At 39.1% G+C, this 25413-nt stretch overlaps 1 protein-coding gene across 1 annotated transcript in view; it reads right to left on the bottom strand.

Annotated features, from left to right (window-relative positions):
- Positions 1 to 24857, bottom strand: part of COL6A6 (collagen type VI alpha 6 chain) — a 91755-nt gene extending 66898 nt beyond the window's left edge. The window contains exons 1-9 of the mRNA XM_018567109.1: positions 24850 to 24857; positions 23378 to 23943; positions 18011 to 18629; positions 14075 to 14632; positions 12105 to 12680; positions 5973 to 6545; positions 3924 to 4267; positions 3760 to 3838; positions 2144 to 2289 (exon numbers count right to left, since the gene is read on the bottom strand). Of these exons, the coding sequence (XP_018422611.1) occupies positions 2144 to 2289; positions 3760 to 3838; positions 3924 to 4267; positions 5973 to 6545; positions 12105 to 12680; positions 14075 to 14632; positions 18011 to 18629; positions 23378 to 23908 (3426 nt within the window). The 5' untranslated portion in view covers positions 23909 to 23943; positions 24850 to 24857. The remainder of the gene's footprint in view (positions 1 to 2143; positions 2290 to 3759; positions 3839 to 3923; positions 4268 to 5972; positions 6546 to 12104; positions 12681 to 14074; positions 14633 to 18010; positions 18630 to 23377; positions 23944 to 24849) is intronic.
- Positions 24858 to 25413: the final 556 nt, after the last annotated feature.

Below are 25413 nucleotides of genomic sequence, written 5' to 3' on the forward strand. Positions count from 1 at the left end.
TTGGAGATTTTTTAAAATGGTATTTTGCTTGTGGCAGAGCCACTTGAAATAAACTATATGTTTTAGAATCCAAGAAGTCACTGTGCATGGCATTCTATGAGCTAACCAAATACCTCAGCTCTGTTGGATGAACCAGTAAAAACAATAAAATAATAAAATCCAATTTGTTTTGTTAGGAAGCAGGTCTAAAGGAACCTAGCCACTAAAGAGAAAGTTTGACTTTCTGTCACACAAACAGAATATCTGCTATTACTACTCTGTCCATGAAAGAGGCCCAGTTCTCCTACTAAGTTGAATGAATAGTAGTCTACCACTTCATAAAATAATTTATAATCCCAGAGGACACTCAGAGGACAAAATCTGGGTTGTATGAATGGCCTCCCCTCTATACTGGGTTGTATGAATGGCCTTCCCTCTAACTTTGGTGATATGGACACTGGTGATTCCCATTAAATATGCCTTATGATACTAAGAGGCTGATTTTCTAAAGAGGTTTAGAATCTTCACTGAAATGTTTTTGTGAATATTTACTTTAATTTTCCAATTATGTGAAAAGCACATTCCTGTTCACTTTGAATACCCAATCGTGTGCTGTTTTTTTTTAAATGACGGGATAATTAAAGTAAATATTCACACAATATTCACATAAGATTCTCAACTTCTGGCTGAATCAGCCTCAAAGCTGGCACTTACATTTTATGACTTATGATGCTAATGACCTTAAGGTTCTGCTTTCTTACATTTATATATAACCCAAGTAAGGAAAACAAGGCTCTAGCTTGGGAGGGGGGGTTCTTATTGGTTGTATAATCATAACTATAAAACACACTTTTTACATTTTTGCTGAGTGATTCTTCCACAGCAGTAATATACTTTCTTACTAAATGTACCCACACATATTATATATAGGTTTTTAGAGGACAGATAGGGCTATATAATTATATCACATATGTGTACCTAACCCCTCACTTAGTTTAGAATACCTACTAGTATTATCCCCCACAAGGAAATTCTGTTTCATTAACAGTACCCAGTAATTGCAATAATATAAGATGGGCATTGTTAAAGGGAATCAATAAGTAAAAAATCCAAACGTATAATAAACACATCTTTGCTAGGAAGTACAAAAACTTAAAGTGACTCTAAACTCAGGAGTTAAGTCTTAAAAATTAATTCAAGTACCCTAATTATAGACAAAAATGTATCTTACTTGGGCATCACTAAGCTGTAGATCCTCAAATCATCTCTGAATCGACACTGTCCTTCCTTCTGGAGGGTGGCTACTTTTGTTTCCTATGGTCCCTGTGTGTTGTAAGGTAGTCACTGCTCCAAGCCTGCTCCCGTGATTTACTACAATCTCACGTTTAGTTTACTAATTTGTATTGAGATTGTAGTCCATCATGTGAGCGAGCATTGAGGTGGACAATACAGGGAGAAACTATATTGTCAACTAGCAGCTACTAACTGATAACCTGGTCGATAAAATCTGAGTGCGCTGAAGTATGTATTTTTCCTTGAAAAAAGTTAACAAGTATCAGATTTCCTGCAAAGTAAAAAATAAAAGTAAATTATCCTCTGTTTGGTGAATGCACTCTTGCGGTGATGACCAGTGTATGGGTAAGATGCAGAATGTCAGCAGTATATTTACCTGCAGTTTTTTTAAATTAGAAATTACACCTAAACATTACTGCTGAAGAAACCTACTGTCATCATTTGTAACTCTAGCTGAACAGCACACCTCAAAATAGCTGCCACTACTCTAACCCACCCTTCTCACTTTACCCACATCAACTGAAATCTCAGCCTGCTCCTATATGTTGGGGTGCCCGTTGACTCACCTCTACTAACTGGCTGCTGCAGACAGTTATAAAACTGTTTCCTGGGTTAGGGGGATGTTAGAAATTATGTAAATGCCAATGTCCCAACAAAAGCACATATGGCAAATAAATGGTGCAAATCTTGATGGCTCTGATTACTAAGATTTCATAAGCATTTGGTTCAAGTAAACTTTGAATTTACCTGCATGTGCAAGCCGCACCACCTCTAGATTCCTTGATATTTTTTGGAAAGAACTATGTTGTTCACCAAGCATTTCACATCTTGCCAATACCTTGTTTATACCTTTGGGTTGTGTCTGGCTTACCATTTGTTTGGACAGTCTAGCACCAATATCTGGCATTCCAATATACATTTGATAGTTGTATTCAAAGCCCCTGCCAAATTCTATGTGTTTAATGTCATCATAATACTTTGCTCCTTCAAGTGCAACAGCAACCAATCCACTTAGCCCTGAAAAGATGAAGATACATGTATGTAACTATTATTAAATAATTTCATTTTAAAATGAAGTTGGCATAATGAAAATTATAACTTAAACCAGACTTACTTCTGAGACCCCATTCATATCTGGGTATTTTAAAGCACGTTTGCTGAAGTGTATTTGTAGTCCTATAGACATATATGAAAGCACCCGAAAAATGCATGTTTATGGGCATTTTTCATGTGCTCTCATTTAAAAGTCTATGATGCCAGAAACACATGATTCTACTCCTGTGCTGCTAGTCTCATGTAAAAATGAGCGAATGACATGCAAAAACCCTAAATCACCTAGATATGCTCATGGTTAGGTGTGTATGGGGCCTAAACAATGACCAAATAGGTATATGATATTGAATTGAAATCTGTCATCTTTAAAATAAATGGTCGCTTAAATTCCTAGAAGCAACTGATCTAGAATTACTTCTTTTTGGTTGGTTTCAAGTTTTTTTTATTTTAATGTTCAAGCTTTATTGCTTGTGTATATATGGAGACAAGAACTCTTTCTTTTCTTGTGTGTACAACAGTGGCTAGATACTCTTCTACAAGTGTGGTATATTTGTGTTATTAAAGAAAGTCTGAGGTAACAGTTTGAGGCTTAAATGCTAGTATTATTATTATTATACAGGATTTATATAGCACCAACAGTTTGCATAGCGCTTTACAATATAAGAAAAACATTACAATCACAATACAATTCAAGACAAGATGGTAAGGAGGGCCCTGCCTGTGAGGGCTTGCAATCTAAAAAGTAGGTCTAAAGCTGACTCCTGCACATTTAAATTACAGTATATGTACAGGCAAATCATAAATAAAAATTGCAGAGCGGGGTTAAACTCCCATACAGGTTTTCATTGATGTCTGTGTCACCGATTCAACCTCTCTGTTAGTCCTGGTGATCATTGTCACTGAGGCAGAAGTCATGGGAAATCCAAACCTTCACCAGACCTTCAACCTTGTCATCAAAACAAGAGGTGAGGAGAATTTTCAAAAGAGACACCTCTTCTTATGGCAAATGTCTACAAGGGGATTACCTTTCCTTTTTAAATATTTTTTTACTCACTTACTGATGTGTCTTTGGAACAAAAGGTGGAGTGAAATATTCCCAACAGAACATAGGCAGCAAAAATAAACTGACAGAAGTTTTATTCCTTGAATACTTTATCCAAAACTCTAAAAAAGGAATGTGTCTATATATACACTGTAAGGTCTAAAAAGCTACCCAGCTGTGTTTTTTTATTGTACACGGTGGGAAGCTAAATTATAGCAAAATTTAAAGACAAAAACAAGAGAGATAGATTAAATGTATATCTAATTATTTCCTCATTGGCTTTTAAATAAAGAAATGTGTCATTCAAACTGTTCTGTTGAAAATCAAATCACATAACTTACTGTTAAGTAATAGCCAAATAATTCTATTTTGTCTAGTGTATAGTAAATTACCTTTCTTTCTTAAGTCCTCTACTGTCTCCTCAAGATCTTCCACATTATCATCTAAGCCATCAGTAAAGACAAGCAGCATCTACACAGTATAAAGAGAAAACTGAGATATTAACAATAAGCATCTGGGTATATGAATTGTGCAATTATGACTGAATAATACATACTTTGGCTTTTCCTGTATCTTTATTTTGAAACATCTTCCACATAGAATTTATTAGGGGTGATTTGAGATATGAAGGGCCTGTAACATTGGTTTTCCTCAAGTTCTGAGCAATATTTTGGCTGTAGATTTGAAAGAGAGGTGAAACTGGTGTCTCAGCATTTGGCACATGAAAAGCTACACTGATTTGAGGCTTTAAACCACGGGTACATGTGACCGCTTTCATATCCATCATGCTGTGTAGGATTTTATCAAGTTGGGCTTCCAAATGACTTTGACCATGGAATAATTTAGCACCATTTGGATAGACGGAAATGTCAAAAGCCACCACAACATCAACTGAACAATCTGCAGAGAAAAAACAGAAATGAAGTATATTAAAGGGCTAAGAAGTTCATTTTTTTTGCATTTACTGAAATGCAAGAACCCCAAACAAGAGGAGTTTATTTTAGCTGCTTTTCAAACATAAATTTTCATTATTCCTACAAAGAATTACTTGATTTGTAGTTACTCTATTTGAATATCATAACAAGCAGATATTAGTGAATTGATCTCTGCGAGTCTGGACGATTTGCTTTAAGCTAGGTTATTTACCAGTGAACTGGTAAAATAGTTCAAAACAGTAAAGCACACAGTAGGTCCACCAAAGGGTCTCCCAAACCCCTGAATGCCCTCTAGTCACCTGTCGGCATCCAATGGGAATCACCCTTTTAAAGTTGGAGGGGGTAATGAGGTAAGAATAAAAAATATATGTTTATCACACATATTCATATTCAAACAAGAGAAAAACTATCTATTGATAGACGGGGTACCCAACTACAGCTAGGATTTCTCTCAAAAGCCTATATATAGCTATTTAAATGTCAATAGAAATAACTAGCACACTTATGTACACATTTATCAAACTTTCTATACACAAGTAGTATCGAACGTACAATATAAGTGTCAATGTATATAAGTCTACCTCAATAGAGCAATTGTTACAATCACATAGCTTACGCAATAAGCAGTTACTACTGACTAATAAATTAATACAATCTAAATATTGAGTACAACACATGCTGTTATGAAGTATATTAAACAAGTGCATGTAAAAGCATTACAATACTGTTCTGTATTTTTTACTTGTATTATCATATTTTTACATGCTCTTGTATAATTTAATTCAGTACAGCATGTGTTGCACTCAGCAGCACCTTATGAGAAGGAACGTAGACATCACATCACTGGAGCAGGGCACTCTAGGAGGTAAGTGTGCCATAACATGCAAGTATGTTCATTATATTCACCCCAAAAGTGGTAAAGTTCTGGTTTAAAGCTGCTATGAAATTACATTTCTGCATGAGCTTTGTGCAAATATACCAACTAAAAATAACCAATTACAGTATGCTTAGGGGTTGTGAATCTGTCACCTCGCACTGAACAGGCAAAGTGTAACTACACTTTTGTTGAGAAAAAAACAATCTGCTCTGGGTGCTCAATGTACATTGGTCAGAATTTAACAAAATTCCTTGCAGATTCCTACCTTTTTCAGCCGAAAGCATGAAGGTCTAGATTGTTATAACCACCTGGTTTACTCTCTAATAAGGAAAGTTGCAGTGACTGCATCTCTTTAGAAGTAGTTAACCTCGGGGAGAACCAAAAAGCACTTTTTTTTTGGAGGGGATTCCTAAAATTTTGCTTGTATCTTAGCACAGACTTCTGGGAAAACTTGGGAGCCAAGCACACAAGCAGTAAACTGCATTTCTGGAGGCATTCCATAGACCAACTGTGTATAGCGATATTTAATTGAATTATAAACAGTTATAAACCATTACAGCAAAGTCAGATTAAAATGGAATGCACTTAACATCCTGTAGTTTAAAATAGGTTGATTTGCCTACTTGTTCATTGCAATAGAAACACAGAACCAGATTGAATTTTAAAACAAACCAAGCTCCTGTGGCCAATTTGGGGTAGTTTTAATAAATATGGCTAGTTTCCCTAAGTAAGACATACAGAGTGTTGGACTTGAAGAAAGTTATAGTTTTATATGAAAGAACGTTATACTTACTGTTAGCTGCTGGCTGTGTGCAGGCATCTCTCACAATTCTCTTTTTGACATCTTTCAGACCATTAAAATTGGAAACCAAGAATCTTTTTTCTCTTGAGCCAGCAATCTGAACAAGCTGAGTATCATCGACACTTCCTATTCCTATAGCATATATATCGACACCTTTTCCTCTCAGAGTTTGTGCTGGAATTGCTACCTTATCATGTGAAACTCCATCAGTTATCACCAGAAGAACTTGACGGATACCTGCATTCATACGACTTTTACCAGATAGGCTTAAAAGTGTAGAGTCTGTTTGAGTGAGGGCATTTCCCATATAAGTATTGCCCTCTAGTTTAGAAATTTTTTCAATATCATCCTTTAAAGCCCTTTTATCCCTATGAGTCGCAAGGTTAAACTCTACTTTGAACAAATGACTATACTGTGCAACTCCCACATGAACTTTGTTAGGTCCAACGTCAAAATCATCAACAATGGAGATCATGAATTTTTTAATTTCGTTGAAATCTGTTGTTGAAATGCTTGAAGATCCATCGATCAGGAATGTTAAATCTGCCTCTCCCACTAAACATACTGAAAAAGAAAATCAATAGTTTAAAAAGAATATACATCACTAGAGTGATGGAAAATGTATTTTATTGTTCATTTGTAATAATCACAACAGAAAATAAAATATGTTAAACTTTTTGGGCTTAATATTTAAGTACTATCTTTTTGTACTTAAAGTGGCCCTGTCACCAGACCAAACATTTCAACAACAATCTTACCGATTATAAGATTATATGTGCATTTATATATGTGCATTTAACATAGGTATCTTAGGTATGTATTTTACCTGCAAAAGCTTTGAATGTTAGTAGCTCCAGCAGACCCAGAGCTGTGATTTAAGTGACGCTTTGTAATGTTCCTCTAAAAAGTGGGGAAAATGATTGAGGGGAGAAATTGAGGAGATGGGCTAGCACAGACAGTAATTAGCAACTCCAAGAAGAGGAGAAGACTATGGCATGGAAGGAGCGAGCTGTGCCTGGAAATGGACTCTTGGACTCACTGAAATAGTACAATTTGCTAGCAAGCTCAGAGGCAACTCAATTTAAAAAAATACTTACGCTGCCTATACACTATAATATTTTCTTCATTAAATCTGTGGGGTTTGACCTGTATTGTGCAGTGAATAATGTTCAGACCTGCTGCACCCAAAAAAAGCAAAGTAGATGAAATGAGACCATACACTGGTCATCTGCAATACAACATTAACGTAAATGGAAATCAGTAGATTTGTAATTAAACACAATTCACACATGTGAGATGCATAAAGACAAAGCCGACCTACACAAGCCAGGGATCATTCCCACTGCTTTACTAATGGAAAATAGACTGATCATTTTGCAAGGTAATTTTCCCTCAGCTTAATAAATGAGGTGAAGTTTTGCTGACTTCCATCATCCAATAGTATACAAGCAAAAAACTGTTTTAAAAAAAAATTATTTTCTTTGTACGTGATTAGATATTCTTTTGCAAAGTGAATTTTCAACACCTTCACTAAGCTGAGGGAAAATTCCATTGTAAAGTGAATATGTTCTTGCAAAGTGAACAGCCTATTTGCCTTTAGTAAACCAACTCCAATGTGTTGCCTTATTGCATGTATGGGGTCTATTCACAAAGCTGCCGAAGGATCTGGCCGTAGCTTCGGCCGATCCTTCGGCTAGCTTCGGCACCAGGACCAACTTATAACAGGTTTGCATCACATTACTGCCACTAGATAATACTTAGGAGCATAGATTTCCTATGCTCCTCGGCTCCATCTAGTGGCAAGAATGAATGGTAAATATCGTTCACACAGCTATACGCTGTGTGAATGCTTTATAGATCAACCCCTCTATGTTGTGGTAACACGGTTAAAATTGGACATTTAACTTTTTTGTTATTGCAGTGCACCACAACACATTACAATACCGTGGTGATATGGATGTCAGTGGATGGAACCACAGAGTGCTGAGGGGGAGCAGACATTACACACACCTGGAAGTGAATCAGATGCTGAGGTTTCTTTCTTCAGCTTAGCTCTGTAAAAGAGCGATGATCTATAGCATGGGCAGTGGGACAGGTAAGAATAAGTCTCTTCAGGGTGTGGGGAGACCTTACAAGCTCCTAGGGCCACGAAACTCCTATTTTATGTAGCTTTCTATGCCAGTAGAGAAATAATCCTGAGATAGAAGCTGGCTTCCCCCCCCCCCACGGTGGGACAATGGTTATGCACAATTGATAGAATGCTCCCGCTCTACAGGCTAACATACATGAGCCGTAACTGCGTGCGCAAATTTGAGCGAATCTGGGGGGACTGGGTGGCGGCTAGAGGACTTACCTTGGAGGGTCCAGGCGGAGAGACCTTGCTCCCGCCTGTATCCCCTGAACGGTGTGAAGATGAAGGACCTGTGAGACTCTATTGATGGCAAGGGACGGGGCTGAGAACAGGATCCCTTCAGGAGCTGTTGGCTCCAGGTGTTAGAGTTGGAGGGAGATTCTTCTCTCTTGGTGATCCTTGAACGGAGCTTATCCGTGTGTCCCCCTCCTACCTGGCCTTTCCCCCCCTTCTCCCTCTTTGCCTCCTTGACCCCCCTCCCCCCCCTTCTTTCTTCCCTCTTCCTTCTCCCCCCCGGGGGTTTTCAGTGGCATGGCTGGACCCACTGGTGGGATTGGCCGTGTTGCAAGCACATGATACCAACGGTCCACGCCTTAATTAGTCTTGTAGTGTTTGTTTAGTCGTACATGTATTTTTCTTAATTTTGTCATTATTTGTATTGTCTTGTACTAAATGTTGTTATGCTGCAATGTGATGTTGTTGTTTATTTTTTCCTTTGTGCTGTATGTAGATTGTTTCTGTGTTTTAAAACCAATAAATACTTTAACTGTTAAAAAAACCCAATATGTCTCTTCTTTACAGGAATTCCTTTTAAAAGTTATTTTTTAAATCTAGAGACAGAGTCACTTTAAGATGCCAAATCCAGAGTTTGTGACTTTAAAAATCTAGTCAACAATCATAGAGCATATTCTGGTGACTCGCAGGTAAGATTTTTCTAATTATGTTCTATTATATTTAAAAATAATATATACTGTACAACTGCACCATGTTGTCCCGAAAACATGCATCATTGACATTTGGCAGCTTTGAAGGCCAAAGTTGAGCATCAGTGTTGTGAAATGTAAAATTACTGTAGAGTTATAGTTGATTTACTAAATGCACATAGACTGTTAATTTTTCAAGGGAATTTTCACTTTGTAAACAAATTTTCTTTTAGCTTAGTGACTGAGGTGAAGTTCTGCTGAGTTTCATTATCAAGTCATCAAGTCAAGCAAAAATGTTTTTTTTTTTTTTAGCTTACCTTGCACGTGATTGGGTATTCTTTGCAAAGTGAATTTCCACCACATTTACTAAGCTAAGGTAAAAGTCCCTTCAAAAGTGAAAATTCCCTTGCAAAGTTAACAGCCCATTTGCCTTTAGTAAATGTACCCCAATTACTTTGTAACATAACAATCTTGGCTTCAGTTCTTCCTAACAATACTTTCTGCTTAGACTTTTATACAGTTTGTGCTCTATGTTGGCTTGTATTCCTTATATGCTCTGATTTCTACCCAGTGCCCAAAAAGGTGCTAGAACATTAACTAACTTCATCTTAAAACTGGCACAAAGACTGTGATTTGGAAATTATATTGTAAATTTCAAATGGAAAGTGACTAATGGGATTTCAAAGCTCTCTGGAACATTTGCAGAAAAATTTGATTCCATGTAAGTGAATAAAACAGAAATAAAGACCTTATCCCTAATGCTACCAACGCATGCTTTAGAGCAGTGGTTCTCAACCTGTGTAACCTCAAGACCCACATTTGTCCTTGGTAATTAAGTTGTGACCAAAGCTGCACTGCAATGGAACGCATGGCATTGCGGTACCGTGCGTTCTGACGTGGGTGATAGAACTGTGGATGGCAGATGTGTTTGGGGTGCCATTCAAATGAATGGAAACTCAACATACCTCCCACACCAGAACGTGCCGTAGTTGTGATCGCGTGGTACAGTGCTTTAATTGCACGGACTGTGAGATTAACGCACTGTACTAGTGTGAACGGGCCCTCAAAAACACTGACAGAAGCACACAACCACAGACACATTCTCACACATACACAGTCCAAAAACTTTTCTTTTTTTTAAAAATCCTCCCGGTCTTCCTATCTTAGGAAAACTGGAGTGGATCCTCAGTCTGGGGTCCAGTGTAGACTGCTGTGCGGTGACGGAGCTTCAGCCATATGTGCATTGATTGTACTGCTCCCTTTCGTGCCCTGTAGAGGTGCCAGGAGCCAGAATGTGATGTCACTCCAGTCCAGGCACCTGTACAGGACACGTGGGCAAGCTGTAAGCAATGCATGTATGGATGGAGCTCCCTCACGACCATAGCACTAGCCTACCCCACCTCAAGCTGACATTTGCCACCTGTCAGCATATTTTGAATGGCTGCTCCGCACAAGAACTGGCAGTGCTGCGCCAGGGGGAGTCAAAGGAGCCTCTCACCTAGAAAAGTGGAAGGCATGTGGTGACCCACTGAACACGTGGTCGCGACGCACTTTTGGGTCAGGACCTACCAGTTTTAGAACCAAGGCATTAGAGGGTGTCATTCTGTTGGCATCCTATTGCCCATCTGGTGGTAATTTCCAATAGTAAAGAGGTTCTGGACCAATGCACTGTATACCAGCTTATTAATTCAGTATTGAGAAGAGGAATTAAGAAAGCTTTCTGAAAACATGAAACCAACAGAATGCACTAAAAGACAAATCTTTCTTTTGTTCTATATATTTATAGCTGCTACAGAGGTACCGTCTAAAGCATGGCAGTAGGCAACACCCGCAATTGTTGAAGTTAAGCAAATAATTCCCCTGTACTGAATATACTACATGACAAATTAGCAGTAACCTTAAGGGCTTGTTCACACCAAGCGCGGATCAGATCCAGAGCAGAGCAGGTGCAGACCGGATCAAAACTGCGTCCAATATATTCCAATGGTATTTTCCACTCCAGTTCACATTGCAGCGTGCAGTTGTAGAGCAGATCCAGAGCAGATGAAAAAAACTGCAGCAGGCCCTACTTTACCTGCTCTGGATCTCCTCTGGAACGCATCAAAAACGCATCAAAAACACATGCCAATGCCTGGAACACACTGAGTGCCTGTTCACACGACGTCCGTTTTGTGTGCTGACCTGATCCGTACGCTCCTGCACTCAAAATGACCATTTTAAACTTTAGAAAAATATATTTATTTTTTTTACCAAAAAGAGCCCATAACGCATCAAAAACGCATCAAAAACGAATCTAAAAGACTAGTGTGCGTGTGCAGAAACCTGACCGGATCTGCTCTGCATTTGGTATGAAAAAGGTCTAAACAATTTGGTACATACATTCAGACAAGTCCCGACACCCTGGACAATGTATTCTCTCCTAACTCATTTAGATCATGTCTTGCTCATCAGCTAGGCTTTGCTTAACAGTACAAAATTCCTGACATAATGATACCGCCAGGGAGGTTAACAATCTAAAAGGGTCAGTTGCAGATGAGATGGGTTGAGCCCAAAAAATCCTCCCAACTCCCTCCAGTTTGCCCTAGGTATTCATTTAATACTTGTATTATTAACCCCATATCTTTTCAGTCTTTCTCTTTCTTGTCTCTGTATATTTTATTATCATAGATCCCCTGTTTTGCTATTTTATTTATTGTATGTTTTTACCTACTCCACAACTGCTGAGCTCTGGTCTGTACTAGTAACTAGTCAGACCCCTAAAACGTCTTACCTCCCATTAGTGAAACACTTTATCCTACACTGGATGAATTGGTTTTAGAGCCCTTATTTTTGCAATGCCATTTTTTGGCACAACACTTTATAACCGCACACCTCAAAGTCACTTATGCCCGCCCCCACCTTGTTGTAAGAACCATTACATACTGTACAGTGTTTTTTTTTTTTTTACTGTAAAATGTACTCTGTTAATTGTTATACACTTGTGTCATTAATAGGGCCCCTATGTCTGACTATTGTTTTGCATTCTCAAAATTCCTCAGAAAAGTATTAAAGCAGAATATAGAAATGAACACCAACCTGTTTTATTGCAGACATCACCAGAAATGTTTGTAAGGAGGTGATTTAGTCCATCAAAATTTTCAACAAAGAACCATTTTCCATTTGTTCCTGCCATTGTCACAAGTTCGTCGGTTTTTGCCTTGTCAACTCCAATAGCGTATATGATGATGCCAGCATCTTGAAGGGCTTTAGATGTTTTGTTCAGCTCAGTGCGATCATGAGATTCACCATCTGTTATAATTATTAGAATTTGATCGACACCTAAATGCTTGCGACTGCCATGTTTCTCTGTGAAAAAACTCTTAGCATAGCCCAGGGCCTCGGCAGTATATGTGTCGAGTCCGACTCTGGGTGTATCTTCAATAGCTTTTAATATTTTCTGTTTGCTGCTGTGTTCATTTAGATAGAAAATCGTGTGTGAATCATCTGAGTACTTGAGAGCCCCGAACTGAACATTATTTGGACCAACTTCTGATTTATTGATTATAGCTATGATAAAGTTTTTCATTGTTTTAAACTGATCGTCACTTATGCTCCCAGAGGAATCCATCACAAACACAATGTCTGCTAACTGTACTCTGTCACAGTCTGTGAAAAAATTAAAAAAGTTAGGAGACCCAAACATTTATTGACAAATAAAACAACAGGTCCCATTCAAATCTTTGCATGCGCTCATGCACACATTTGGTGTATTGAGGTGCATCGTGAAAAACACATTTGAACTATTTGTGACATTTGTGTGCAATGGACCAGGTCCTCTTTTTACTGTATATGTGCATTGGGGTCCCATTTGGAAAAAATAGCAATGTACCTTAAACCCCATATACCCACATATTAGTGTGCTTTGGGGTAACACATGCTAAACACATGCTTTTCCGTGCATTGTAGCCAAAGTAAGAGGGCAGCCTAAACCTGGCCATACACTGTTAGAATTTCTTACAGTGTGTGACCCTACCGACTCAACAAAAGTTGATTACTGAATCTAATTTTGATGAAGGTGATCTAACAGCGACTTAAGCCAATCAGCTGCAGTCACTGTCCATGTGGTTCGACAGCGGTGGGCAGTTAGAATGCAATAGCTGCAGTGGGAAATTTGTCGATCCTTGCTATTTAGCATGGATAGAGGAATCTGTTACAAATCTTAAAGTGTATGGTCAGCTTACAAAAGGAAAAAAAAGCTCCACTCACACTACAAATACAGAGGCATTTATCACCACAAAGTCTTACAATAGGACATCAAAACATTAGGTTGTATCTTAAGATATAAGGACATATACTCCATTTTAATTCAGTATAAGCTATAAAAATGAGAATAAATGAAGAATATTATGAATTTAGGTGCATATCATAAAATGACTACGTTCTTAGCTTATCACAAACTACTTCAGGTTCCAGGGGTTCTCTAGCTGGGTGCGAGATGGAATTTCAGGGGATGCGACAAAGTATGGCATCTGTCCCTCAGCCGGCTGCCAATGTGCCTTGAGCAGTGGTAGTAGTGGCCAATCAAGCAGCCAAAGACTCGAAACCCAGAAGAAAATTTGGGCAAATATGGAAGTGCTGGTGAGTAAGACGTGCACTGCTAGAGGGGATCGGGTTGGCAGCACATTTTGGCTAAAAGCTCCAGGCCTCCCCCTTCTTTTTTTTTTTCTTCTTTAAAACGCTTTAGTAAAGCAGACCTTTACTTTAAAATGGTACTTTAACCCACTGCAACCCTTGCCCCTTAATGGCTATGATCTCCTGCGCTGTCTACAGTCCTGACTGTAAAATCTAGTACCTGGCTGCCTGTGCATCTACACTAACGTTTCATGGGACATTGCTCCTACAGTTTCAGTATGTACCATTGAATGTCACAATAAACAAATGTTAAACATTTTTACATCATACAGACAAATCCAGTTCATAAAGTAGTTCTACTTTATCCAGATAAAACTTTCTGTGACTTCTCATGTAGTTGAAACAGCCATTTTTTTTTTTACACTGACCTTCTACAGAAGTGCAGATTCCAAATACAAGGTCCTCTTCTACTGTCTGCAATGTGTCAAACGACTCCAAATAACGAACAAATTTCTCCGTTCCACTTATCTCAATCAGCTGAGATTTAACTGCATTGAAAACACCTACAGAGAAGATGACCACACTACTGTTCCTCAGAGACTCTGCCGGTGTTTTCACCCCATCATCTGCCTGTCCGTCTGTGATTAATATCAGGATTTTTTTCACTCTTGGCCTAGCTCCTTTATCCTCTTTGAAGTATTCAGCGACAAATTTTAAGGCTTTACCAGTGTATGTAGTTTTGGCCATGTAAATCATGTTATCTATAGCACTCCAAATACTATCTTTGGTTCCATTCTTGTTTAGCTGTAGCACCTCCATAGTGGTATCACTAAACTGAACTATTCCAAACTGTACTTTATCGGCTCCAACGTCTGTCCTGTTCACCAGAGTTTTCATAAATGTCTTCATTTTGTTGAAATCCTCTTTTCCTATACTTCCAGAGCTGTCCACGAGAAACATTACATCTGCTGCCACGTTATGACAAACTAAAAGACAGAGAAACATGTCACTGCAATAGATGATAGTTATTATATAACATTCTATTATATTGGTGAGGTCACTGATCATTGTGTGATTTATACTTATTTCTAGAATATTTCACTCAATAAAATGACCTGCCAAGGGAGGTAGTGGCATTGTATTTGCTGACATTAATAATAACTCGCAACATGGTCGAACTTCACATTATAAATCATTTGATCAGTTGTCCAAGAACAGAAATTAAAAAGGTCATAACTTTCTGGCCTTTATTCCATTAACCTCACTAACCTGTTCTGAGCATCCCCACAACAAACTCACAACAAGCAGTTTGATCTTTTTGTACAGCTGAGTGCATCAGTATCACAGAAACTCACTTTGCAGAATCTTCTGAAATGTTGCTATCAGTGTCTCTAAGGCTAGCCATATACCTATCAATTTTTTTTCCTTCAACCAGCGGGCTGAACAGAAAAAATTGACCCGATTCCTCCATCAACACAAACAGCATGTCGATCAAGGAATCCCACTGTTTACATTGTATTCTGACAGGTGCCGCCGAAACTTGTCAGCATACCTGATCAGAGCAGGCAGCTCATTGGCTGCCGGCTCTCGTCGATCGAACATTTTCCAGCCGGCTCCTTCGATCAGCTAACCAGTCAGGCAGACCCTTGCACGATATAGTTATTGGTAGATCTAAAGGAGATTGTAGTGAATTTGGTGAGCCTAATACATGAGGGTTCTATTACTGTTTGCTGTCATATGCTTGCAGCCAAAATGAGACTGATGATTAGATCTGCACAGATCACTATATGAAGATCTATGCTGGATCAGATCCAGGGCCCTTAATATGATTGCCAGTAAATGTTTGAATCAGTGTTCCCTTATCAGTGAACAAAAACTGTAATATTTTCATATTGTATGCAGACTGATCCCCAATGACTTAACACAAATGCAAATGGTACTAACACTATACAATCACATGAACAAAATCTATATTTCCTGCAGTTAAAGCTGAACTCAAGCCAGGTATGAATAACGTTTCGTTACGAATCGAAATTCGTACGAATTTCTTGAAATTCGTAAATCCGGAAGCATCCGAAATCCGAATTGCAGTTTCCGAATGTATCCGAAATACGAAATTCCGTTGACCAATCAGAGGTTTTCTCTTCTGCTGCTGAGGGTTGCATTACAATACAGGCAGGAAATACGAAATTCCGTTAACGGATTTTCGTTCCGTTACGAACATTTGTTATGATGAAGTTAAAAAGCAGAAATACCTTTGTTAATATTGGAGTTGATGGTAGTTTTTTTTTAATCCGAAATACGAAATTCGGATCCGAAATCCGTTAACGGAATTCCGTATTTCGGATTAAAAAAAAAAACTACCATCGACTCCAATATCAACAAAGGTATGTTTGCTTTTTAACTTCATCATATCGAATGTTCGTAAAGTTACGAAAATGTGACGAAACTAACGAAAATTCGTATTTTGTACGAATCCGGATTGAGTTTCGGACACGAACTACGAAATAACGGATATTCCGAAACGAAACAATTTTTTTGACGGCGCACAAGTCTAATACAGAAAGAAATGTATTCATTAGTAAATTATTAAATTTACAGGCACAAACACCTGATTTTAACTTGCTATCAACCTCTTGCAATTCTTTATACAGTAGCAATGTGTGTGGAAAGGACAGCACTGGGAGCCAATCAGGTGGACTGCATGCATGCACTGAGAAGAGGAGGGAGCAGAGCGAGCAGAGGGTTGACCTTTTTGGTCTGCAATTGCACTGCCAGTCACCATGCTGGGGATGGAGAGCTGACACCATTGTATTGCTCAAGGACTCATTCACACAAGCCCATCCGCTAAAATGCTAGTGCTAGAACTGTGACTGTTTACATTTATTCTTTTTAACTTTCAGTAGTGTACAATGTGAGTTTCCGAATGTATCCGAAATACGAAATTCCGTTGACCAATCAGAGGTTTTCTCTTCTGCTGCTGAGGGTTGCATTACAATACAGGCAGGAAATACGAAATTCCGTTAACGGATTTTCGTTCCGTTACGAACATTTGTTATGATGAAGTTAAAAAGCAGAAATACCTTTGTTAATATTGGAGTTGATGGTAGTTTTTTTTTAATCCGAAATACGAAATTCGGATCCGAAATCCGTTAACGGAATTCCGTATTTCGGATTAAAAAAAAAAACTACCATCGACTCCAATATCAACAAAGGTATGTTTGCTTTTTAACTTCATCATATCGAATGTTCGTAAAGTTACGAAAATGTGACGAAACTAACGAAAATTCGTATTTTGTACGAATCCGGATTGAGTTTCGGACACGAACTACGAAATAACGGATATTCCGAAACGAAACAATTTTTTTGACGGCGCACAAGTCTAATACAGAAAGAAATGTATTCATTAGTAAATTATTAAATTTACAGGCACAAACACCTGATTTTAACTTGCTATCAACCTCTTGCAATTCTTTATACAGTAGCAATGTGTGTGGAAAGGACAGCACTGGGAGCCAATCAGGTGGACTGCATGCATGCACTGAGAAGAGGAGGGAGCAGAGCGAGCAGAGGGTTGACCTTTTTGGTCTGCAATTGCACTGCCAGTCACCATGCTGGGGATGGAGAGCTGACACCATTGTATTGCTCAAGGACTCATTCACACAAGCCCATCCGCTAAAATGCTAGTGCTAGAACTGTGACTGTTTACATTTATTCTTTTTAACTTTCAGTAGTGTACAATGTGTTTACTCTACTCAGGTCCCCCACATAGCAACATGGTGGCATCCAGCGTTCTGTGAAAAAAATGCAGAATGCAGCATTTTTTCCCATCGCCGAACACTGCCCATTAAACCTGCATTGTGGTATGAACAGGGCACATAGAAAGCAATTGTTTTATTATGTGCCCTAGTGGTGACCTGCATTTTTCCTGTGCAGAAAAACACAGATCACCACTTATAGTGGAAACAGGCCTTAACTCTAAGAGGCAGAGTAGTGTCATCCATCTGGATGTGCTCTGTGATGGGGCTGTCTAAATCTCAAAACTGAATTGACAGGCATTTTAATCACTTGGCAGGTAAAACAGCCACTGTGTATGTATTCTGCACAATTAGATCTTAACTTGGAGTACAACTTCAATATCCTTCAATATTCAATATTCCAATATCCTCAGTGATAATCTGAAGATAATTTCAAACTTTACTGAAACTTCTGTCCAGCTGTTTACTTAAAGTTCTGTCCAATTTTGTAGGGTTACATGGTGTATATATCTCTATGGTGTATATAAATAAATGGAACAAATATCATCATTGACAACAATATCTCTATAAAAACATTGATACAGTTGTATGAGAAACTCACAGTACCTTCAGCAGAGCAAATTTGTTGGGCTAACTCATTTTTTAAGTCTTTCAAAAAGTCAAAATTCTGTACATAATGGACTCTCTTAGAATCTCCAGCGATCTCTTCCAGTTGAGTCTTGTTAGCTTCTTTAACACCAATAGCGTACACATTGACTTTGTCTCCTCTGATGATCTCAGCAGCTTCCTTCACACTGTCCTGTGATGCACCATCTGTCAAGACTATTAGATGGATGGGCACACCTTTGGTCCTGACATTCTTCGGGTCCACTATTATTTGGCGAGTGAAATTTAAAGCTGCTCCGGTGTCGGTTCCTCCTCCTAGCTGTCTGATGTTTTGCAGGGCTTGCTTTAAGCTGTCCTTATCATATTTTTGACCAAATTCAATCTCCACTTGTTGCGCTTGAGAATATTGTACCGCTGCAACACGTACCTTCTCAGGACCTATATCAAACATATCCACCAGTTTTTCCAAAAATGTTTTAATGTCTATAAAGTCTTTACGTTGAATACTTCCTGAGCCATCAATAAGTAGGTAGATGTCAGCTAAATCGGTGTTTAAACATCCTGCAGAGACATCAATATTACTATTAAAATTGTGAACAACAAACAAATGGTAATATTGCTAACATTCTATATTTATCTAATTGTAACATTTAAAAAAAATGTAAATGTAATTGAGTTTTCCCTATGACTTTGGGCCCATTCACACCTGACTGTTTCCAATGCTTTACATTTGCTTTTCCATTTATGTGTTTTGCATTAAAGCAACTCATTCAAATTAAAGGCTGCCAATGCACAAGAACGGTCAAATTCAGACATTCATGGTACTGCGTTATTGTGTGTTGTATGAGCTGCGATGCATGTGTGTCAGTTGTGCATGGATTACCATTGAGAATAGGGATGCACCGATACTGATACTAGTATCGGTATCGGTGCTGATACCGAGTATTTGGGTGAGTACTCGTACTCGCCCAAATGCTCCAATGCCTAGCACGAGTACTTCCTGTATCAGGAAGCCGGGCAGCGCATCATTACACGCTGCCCGGTTTCCTGATTGGCCCGGAAACGGCTCCATGCTCTCTCGTCACTTGTGATAAGAGAGCATGGAGCCCATTTCCCGGCCAATAAGGAAGCTGGGTAGCGTGTAATGACGCCCTGCCTGGCTTCCCGATTGGTCAGGAAGCTAGCAAATCCGGAAGCCGGGCGATGTGTAATGATTGGCCGGAAAGGCGGCGTCATGCTCCCTCGTTATCTCATGAATCATAATATTAAGAAACTGACCTTAAATCATTAGTTTGTATTGCTTTAGAAAAAATGTGACCCGTCCCTTTAAGAAAAAGTATCGGTAATTGGTATCGACGAGTACTTGATCAAAAGTATCGGTACTCGTACTCGGTCGTAAAAAAGTGGTATCGGTGCATCCCTAATTGAGAATGAATGGCACCACAAAGCACTAATGCACGGTGCCACACCTCACTGCATTGGAGAATTGTAAATTGGCCTTGTATCTTCAGTAATTAGAGTGAACTATCACATATAATATTTTTTTACAAATAATCTGATTGTATTGTGTTATACAACAATAAAAAAAAATCTGCATTCTATGGCCATATAATCAGTTACTTTCCAGATCTTCTATTAGGCAGCAGTAGGACCCTCATGTCATTGATGTTAGAGAGAACTCAGTTACACGTGAGATATATTTGTTACTTAGTTTAAGGCTAACCATAAACATATAAACAAATAGATTTAATTTTTTCAGCCAGCAGGCTAAATGATAGAAATCTAACAGATTACTCTATCTATCCTTAAAAGAGCAAACAGACAAAAATCCCCCACTGGGGTTTTGTATTCTGGCAGCCAGCGTCCACCACCATCAGAATACCCAGTGACTGGGCCAGCATGACAATTTTAAGCGTGGCTCCTTGAGCCAACTAGGCCACTCACAGATAGGATTTAATCTGATTCCTGTGTTCTACTAGTGTATGGCCAAACTAACCCTGTCGTATCACATCAGCAGTAAACTGTACGTAGAATCACAAACAATCTGAGAGACCCATGGTAGTATAAATATATATTTATATAACTATATATAAAAGAGCTCCTTCATTAATGAATAAAATAGCTCCCAATGTGGTAGATCCACCCAGGCAAATACATTTTTATTTTTTATAATGAAGTTTTTTTTTGCTGGCAAGAGATGTTCAGCATAAAAAACATGTACACCTGTGCACCTAAGAAACAGACACATTTCACATCTTTTACCAATGACCTGGAATTTACAATGAATCATTTTATTACATGTATGAGCACACAAGTTGTGCACTTGTTTCAATGTTCTTGTGGCTTTCATTAAAGGAGAACTTTGGGGTTAGGGCTTTTCCCCATAATTCTCCTAAGGGTAACGGGAGGACACAAACTAGTGTCCTCCCGTCACCCAAAGCTCAGTATACCGCGAGCAACAGCTAGCGATATACTGAGACGCCGCAGCTGAAACGGATCCCGACAATTATGTCTGGATCTGCCCAGCTGTGTGAGTGACAGCTGGCTCTGCCTACCTAGAGGCAGAGCCAGCTGTACCCGCCCCCTCCCCCGTCCGTTCCGCCAGTCAGCGCTGGAGGACCAGACAGGGGAGGGGGGAATCCAGTCACTCCCCTGTCACCGCTCTCTGCCGTGACAGGAACAAGAAGTGAGCGAGTGCTGGTATGTGTTCGCTTACTTCCCAATCTACTGAGCTGACCGTGACAGTTTCATTGTCACAGGTCGGCTAGAACTATGAGGATGAGTGGAAATCACTCACCTCATAGTTCTCCTTTAAGTAGGCAGGACATCTCGACCATTGGCAGCATAATTCATGAACATTTATCAAATATTAATATTAATTTGAGCCTCAAGGCTCGGTTCACACCTCAGAGTTTTGTCGCTCAAAGCTAAGAGTGACAAAACTCTCAAAGCAAGGAATCCAATTCGCTAGTCTTAAAGTGCAACAAAACGCTCAAGACAAGGAATCCCATTCGCTAGTCTTTAGTACGACAAATGCTCAAGACAAGGAATCCCATGCAATTTTATAACCCCTGTTCACACCCGAGCGTTTTGTTGCACAAAGTCTGAAGTCTATGGGACCAAAGGATGCTGTAATCTGCCAAAAAGTAGCTCACATACTTTTTCCAGTGAAAGTTATTTTTCTGCTTGCGAAAAAATGCCTAGGTGTGAAAGCAGTGGCGGAACTACCGCTGGTGCAGGCAGTGCCGGGGCACCGGGGCCTAAAGCTGTGGGGGGGCCCAGTGGGGTCCGGTACTGGGCACCCCCACCGTCTCAGTGCGTTCTGGTCCTGCAATATATGGCAGTGCACGGTCCCGGTGTTCGAAAATTTGCGATGCCGATCTGCCCTGGAAAAGCTGGGAAAGCGCCCTATTGGTGGTCACACATTCCACCGCCGAAAAGGGCGGCATTACGTTACCAGTCACACATTTTAACGTAGTCACAACCTTTGATAGAACACCGCCATCAGAGGGGTATAGCATGTAAGGATCATATTCTTTCATTGCATCTTAAAAAGTGTCATAATTGCAATCATGTTGGTTTGAAAGGCTTAGGAATAAATGCTGGAGAGGGGGAAATATGATTAGATCTGTCTCACAATTGGAAACAAATAAAAAAAAAATATTGAATACTTTGGTTCCTTTTGATTTGAATGTTGATTTGGATATAATTTTTTTATTCTCAATTTTTATTTACATTTTATTATTTTATTGCATGTAAAACCTATAGATTGTTTTATGTCTGGTCCCTTTCTGTTTGTATATTTAGCAGCTCCTTTTTGGAGACATTTCCTGTCATGAATTGCTTTAAAGACATGGGGTCTATTCACCAAGCTGCCGTGGGCAGCCGAGTGAATGACTGACCTGAAGTGAAGTGAGCCGAACACTGTTCGGCTATGCACTTCAGGCTGGTACGGCTGATTTCAGCCGTACATCGGCTGAAATCAGCCGTACATCGGCTTGCTTCACATGGCTTCAGGTCAGCCGAACATGCACAGCATGTTCGGCCGACCCGAAGTGCAGAAGGAGTTCGACTCAGCCGATCCAACATCTGGATCGGCTGAGCCGAACATCCGGCAGGCTACTCACTGCTGTTCGGCCTATTCTTATAGATGCTGAACAGCAGTGAGTGAATAGCTGAATGCCGCTGAGCAGCATTCGGCTCGGCTGTTCTGCTCGGTCCCTCAGAGGGACCGAGCAGAACAGAAAAATCGTTTAAAAAGTTAAAAAAAAGTAAATAGAAAACGATTGCAATGACAGCTAGCTCCGCCCAATAGTTTCCTATTGTCCGGCGGCTCTGCTGCCGTCAAAAAAAAACTCTCCCGGGCACTCTGGGAGCCTCCCGTTTTCCGGCTGCCCAGGAGAGAAACACTGCTGTTTCTTTTTTTTTCTTTATTCTGACATGGAGCGTCAGAATAACGCTCTAGAGGAAGAGTGGGTTCCCTGCCAGACAAGTGAGGAGATATTAACTCTTTGGGGTGTGGTGTGCATATTTGCCCTTCCTCTCTTAGGGGTCAACACATAAGGGTAAGCTGCTTTTTTTAGGGTGGCAGTGTGCAACATGGGTGTTGTTTGAAGCCTGGTGTCCAAAGTCTTTACATATTTGATTATTTCACAATTTGAGCACATATGGACTGATATGAACTTTTGATACATTTATTTCACACATATTTACTTATACTTATAACACATGCACAATTTATTGTTTCCAGAGCTGCTCTCCATAAGGTTTAGCTTTGCAATTATTTTGTTTATAGAGTAGCTGCCATAAGTCACTTTTGAATCGCTGTTTTTCATTGTTATAATCATAATCCTGAAGGTGCAGTACATATTTTGTGTTTAGATATTCAGCTTAACTTGAAAATCTTGCACGCAATCAAAGTTTAAGATCCTTCACTTAGGTAAAGTGGCCCTTATAAGGATAAGAACTGCTAAATATTATATGTTGCTTGTGGTGGTACGGAAGACAAAATATAACTTTATGGCTACAGCCCCTGACAAAATTACGGAGGATTAGTCTTTGCTACAAGAGGAATTGGAAACATTTTATTTTATATTAAAATTAAAAACACATTTTTTTAAAAAATTTGATAACTGTGTAACAGTGAGACTTCTGTATTGTAAATTTCTTAAATAGTATCCACGTTTGCTTTAGAAACTGTTTATATTGCAGGTCTCTAATACAAGCTGGATGATAGAAAGGAAGAATCTAACTAGTCATGGGCAGCTCAAGCATCCAGTGTAAGTACAGCTCTCTTGATTTTGCTTTCATGATATTCTTACCTTTTCTTATCTGGTCTCCTAACGCAGGCAAATCCATTTCAACAACATTTAAAATCTTCTTCACTAAAATATCAGCTTGTGATGAAAGGTCAGCAAATGTCTTCACCTTGATGTAATAGCGATCAATTGGGTAGGACGCAGCTTGGTACATTTGTGTCTCATTGGCTTGGGCAATTCCCACGGTGAAAATGTTGACATTTTCTCTGTGAAGTAACTTCGCTGCCTCTGAAATATTGTCTGCAGAGGATCTGTGAGTTACCAGGATGGCTATCTTTGGTGTTCCCTGACTCTTCCTACTGGACAGTTTTCCACCAAACACATCGGTTCTTGTAAAATTAATAGCTCCTCCAATATTTGAAATCTTTTCTTTTGAAGGTTTAATTTTTCCAAGTAGCTGTTCCACAATAGTTTTGTCGTCCCCTGTATCCAAAGTTGCTATTACTCTAGCACTGCTGTCAAACACTGTTATTCCCACATGAACACAATTTTCACTGATCTCTAGACCAGATATGACTTCATTTAAAAATTTGTTTAAATTGATGCTTTCTGATTGGCTGTGTTGGGATATATCCACCATTATTACTACATCTGTTGCCAAACCTCGATAACAAGCTATAAAAGAAGGAAGAAAAAAGAGAACGAGAATATATAAATAAATCATGGTCAACTTAGAAAGTTAAACTAAAAAAAATAAGACATATGACACAATCTAAAATAAAAGGTTTTCTTAAAGACAAAGGTTTTTCAAGTTATCAATCTTAAATCCTTCTTATCCTTACACAATTAGATTAGTTATACAAATTAAATTAGTTTTAAATTAGACTGAAAGCTAGTTAATTCAATGTTCTTTATAGTGGAACTGAATTTTTAACTATTCTACCTAAATACCCAGTTTCCAGAGCCTAATAGTTACTCAACTGACAATTTTTTGTCTACACTGCTTTTGATAGCTGAACAATCACCTTGGGAACATCTTACTTACCAGTAGAACTACTTCTCTATCCTTGTAAATGCTTGTATGGGACAAGCACTTGTGCAAAGATGCTGTAAAAGCCACTTTGCAAAGATGCTGCAAAGGACACATCTCTCTACATTCTTTTCAGCCTGGATCCCCCCCACCACCATGTGTGGTGTGTAGTTAGTATTACTTTTTTTTTTAAACAAATCTGCTTAAATTGTCATAATAAATAAATTGCAAATTGAGTGCCACAAGCAGCCACTTACAATGATTACTTAAATGTAAGATCCAATAATAAGCATGCAAGTGCAACCCTGCTGCTACATAGCCTGTACCCTCCAGAGCCACATCCCAACTACTTTACTGCTGTCCCAAATGCACTGTAATAAGACCGATAACAGATCTGAACTCAGAAACGCTGTCATGGGGGTGTGCCTAGATATCAAAAGACTGACCATTAGAAAACTAGTACTGTCTTCAGGGGCTACAAGCACAGAAATATTACACCAAAGCGTGAAAGCTACCACTCCCACAGTAATTGGTCTCAAAAGTCACATTACCTGCTGTTGCATTAGCAGCACCAATGGCTGTTGTTGGAACTGGCATTCCAGTAATTGTTTCTGTAAAACAAAATGTAAATATAACATGCATGCAAATAGAACAGTTGCAAATCTTAGGGTGTAGTGCATTTATATATTAAGCACAATGACAGAATAGCCAAGAAACACATTTTAAAATTTAAAGGGTAAGTTCACTTTCCCACATGAATTTGGAAAAATCCAATTAACCACTCAAATCTGGCCTCCTCTTCCACCCCCTTCCCCCCACTATACTTACCTTTCAGCAAATGGTCCTCCCCCTCCGTATCCTATGCTAATCCATAGCACAGCCCTGCGCTATGGATTTTGAATTTCGCTTATGAACACTCATTGGTCAGCATGGTCACCTGACCATGCTGAACAATGAGAAGTACTTCACCTAACCATGCTGACCAATGAGTGCTCGCAATTTGTGAGCAAAATAAAAAATTGATAGCACAGGGCTGCACTATGGATCAGTATGGGATACGGATAGCACACCCATATTGGTGGAGGGGAAGGACCGTTCACCGAAAGGTAAGTATA

Source organism: Nanorana parkeri, unplaced genomic scaffold (genome assembly GCF_000935625.1).
Source record: "Nanorana parkeri isolate BGI_ZX_2015 unplaced genomic scaffold, ASM93562v1 scaffold1008, whole genome shotgun sequence".
NCBI classification, from domain to species: domain Eukaryota; kingdom Metazoa; phylum Chordata; class Amphibia; order Anura; family Dicroglossidae; genus Nanorana; species Nanorana parkeri.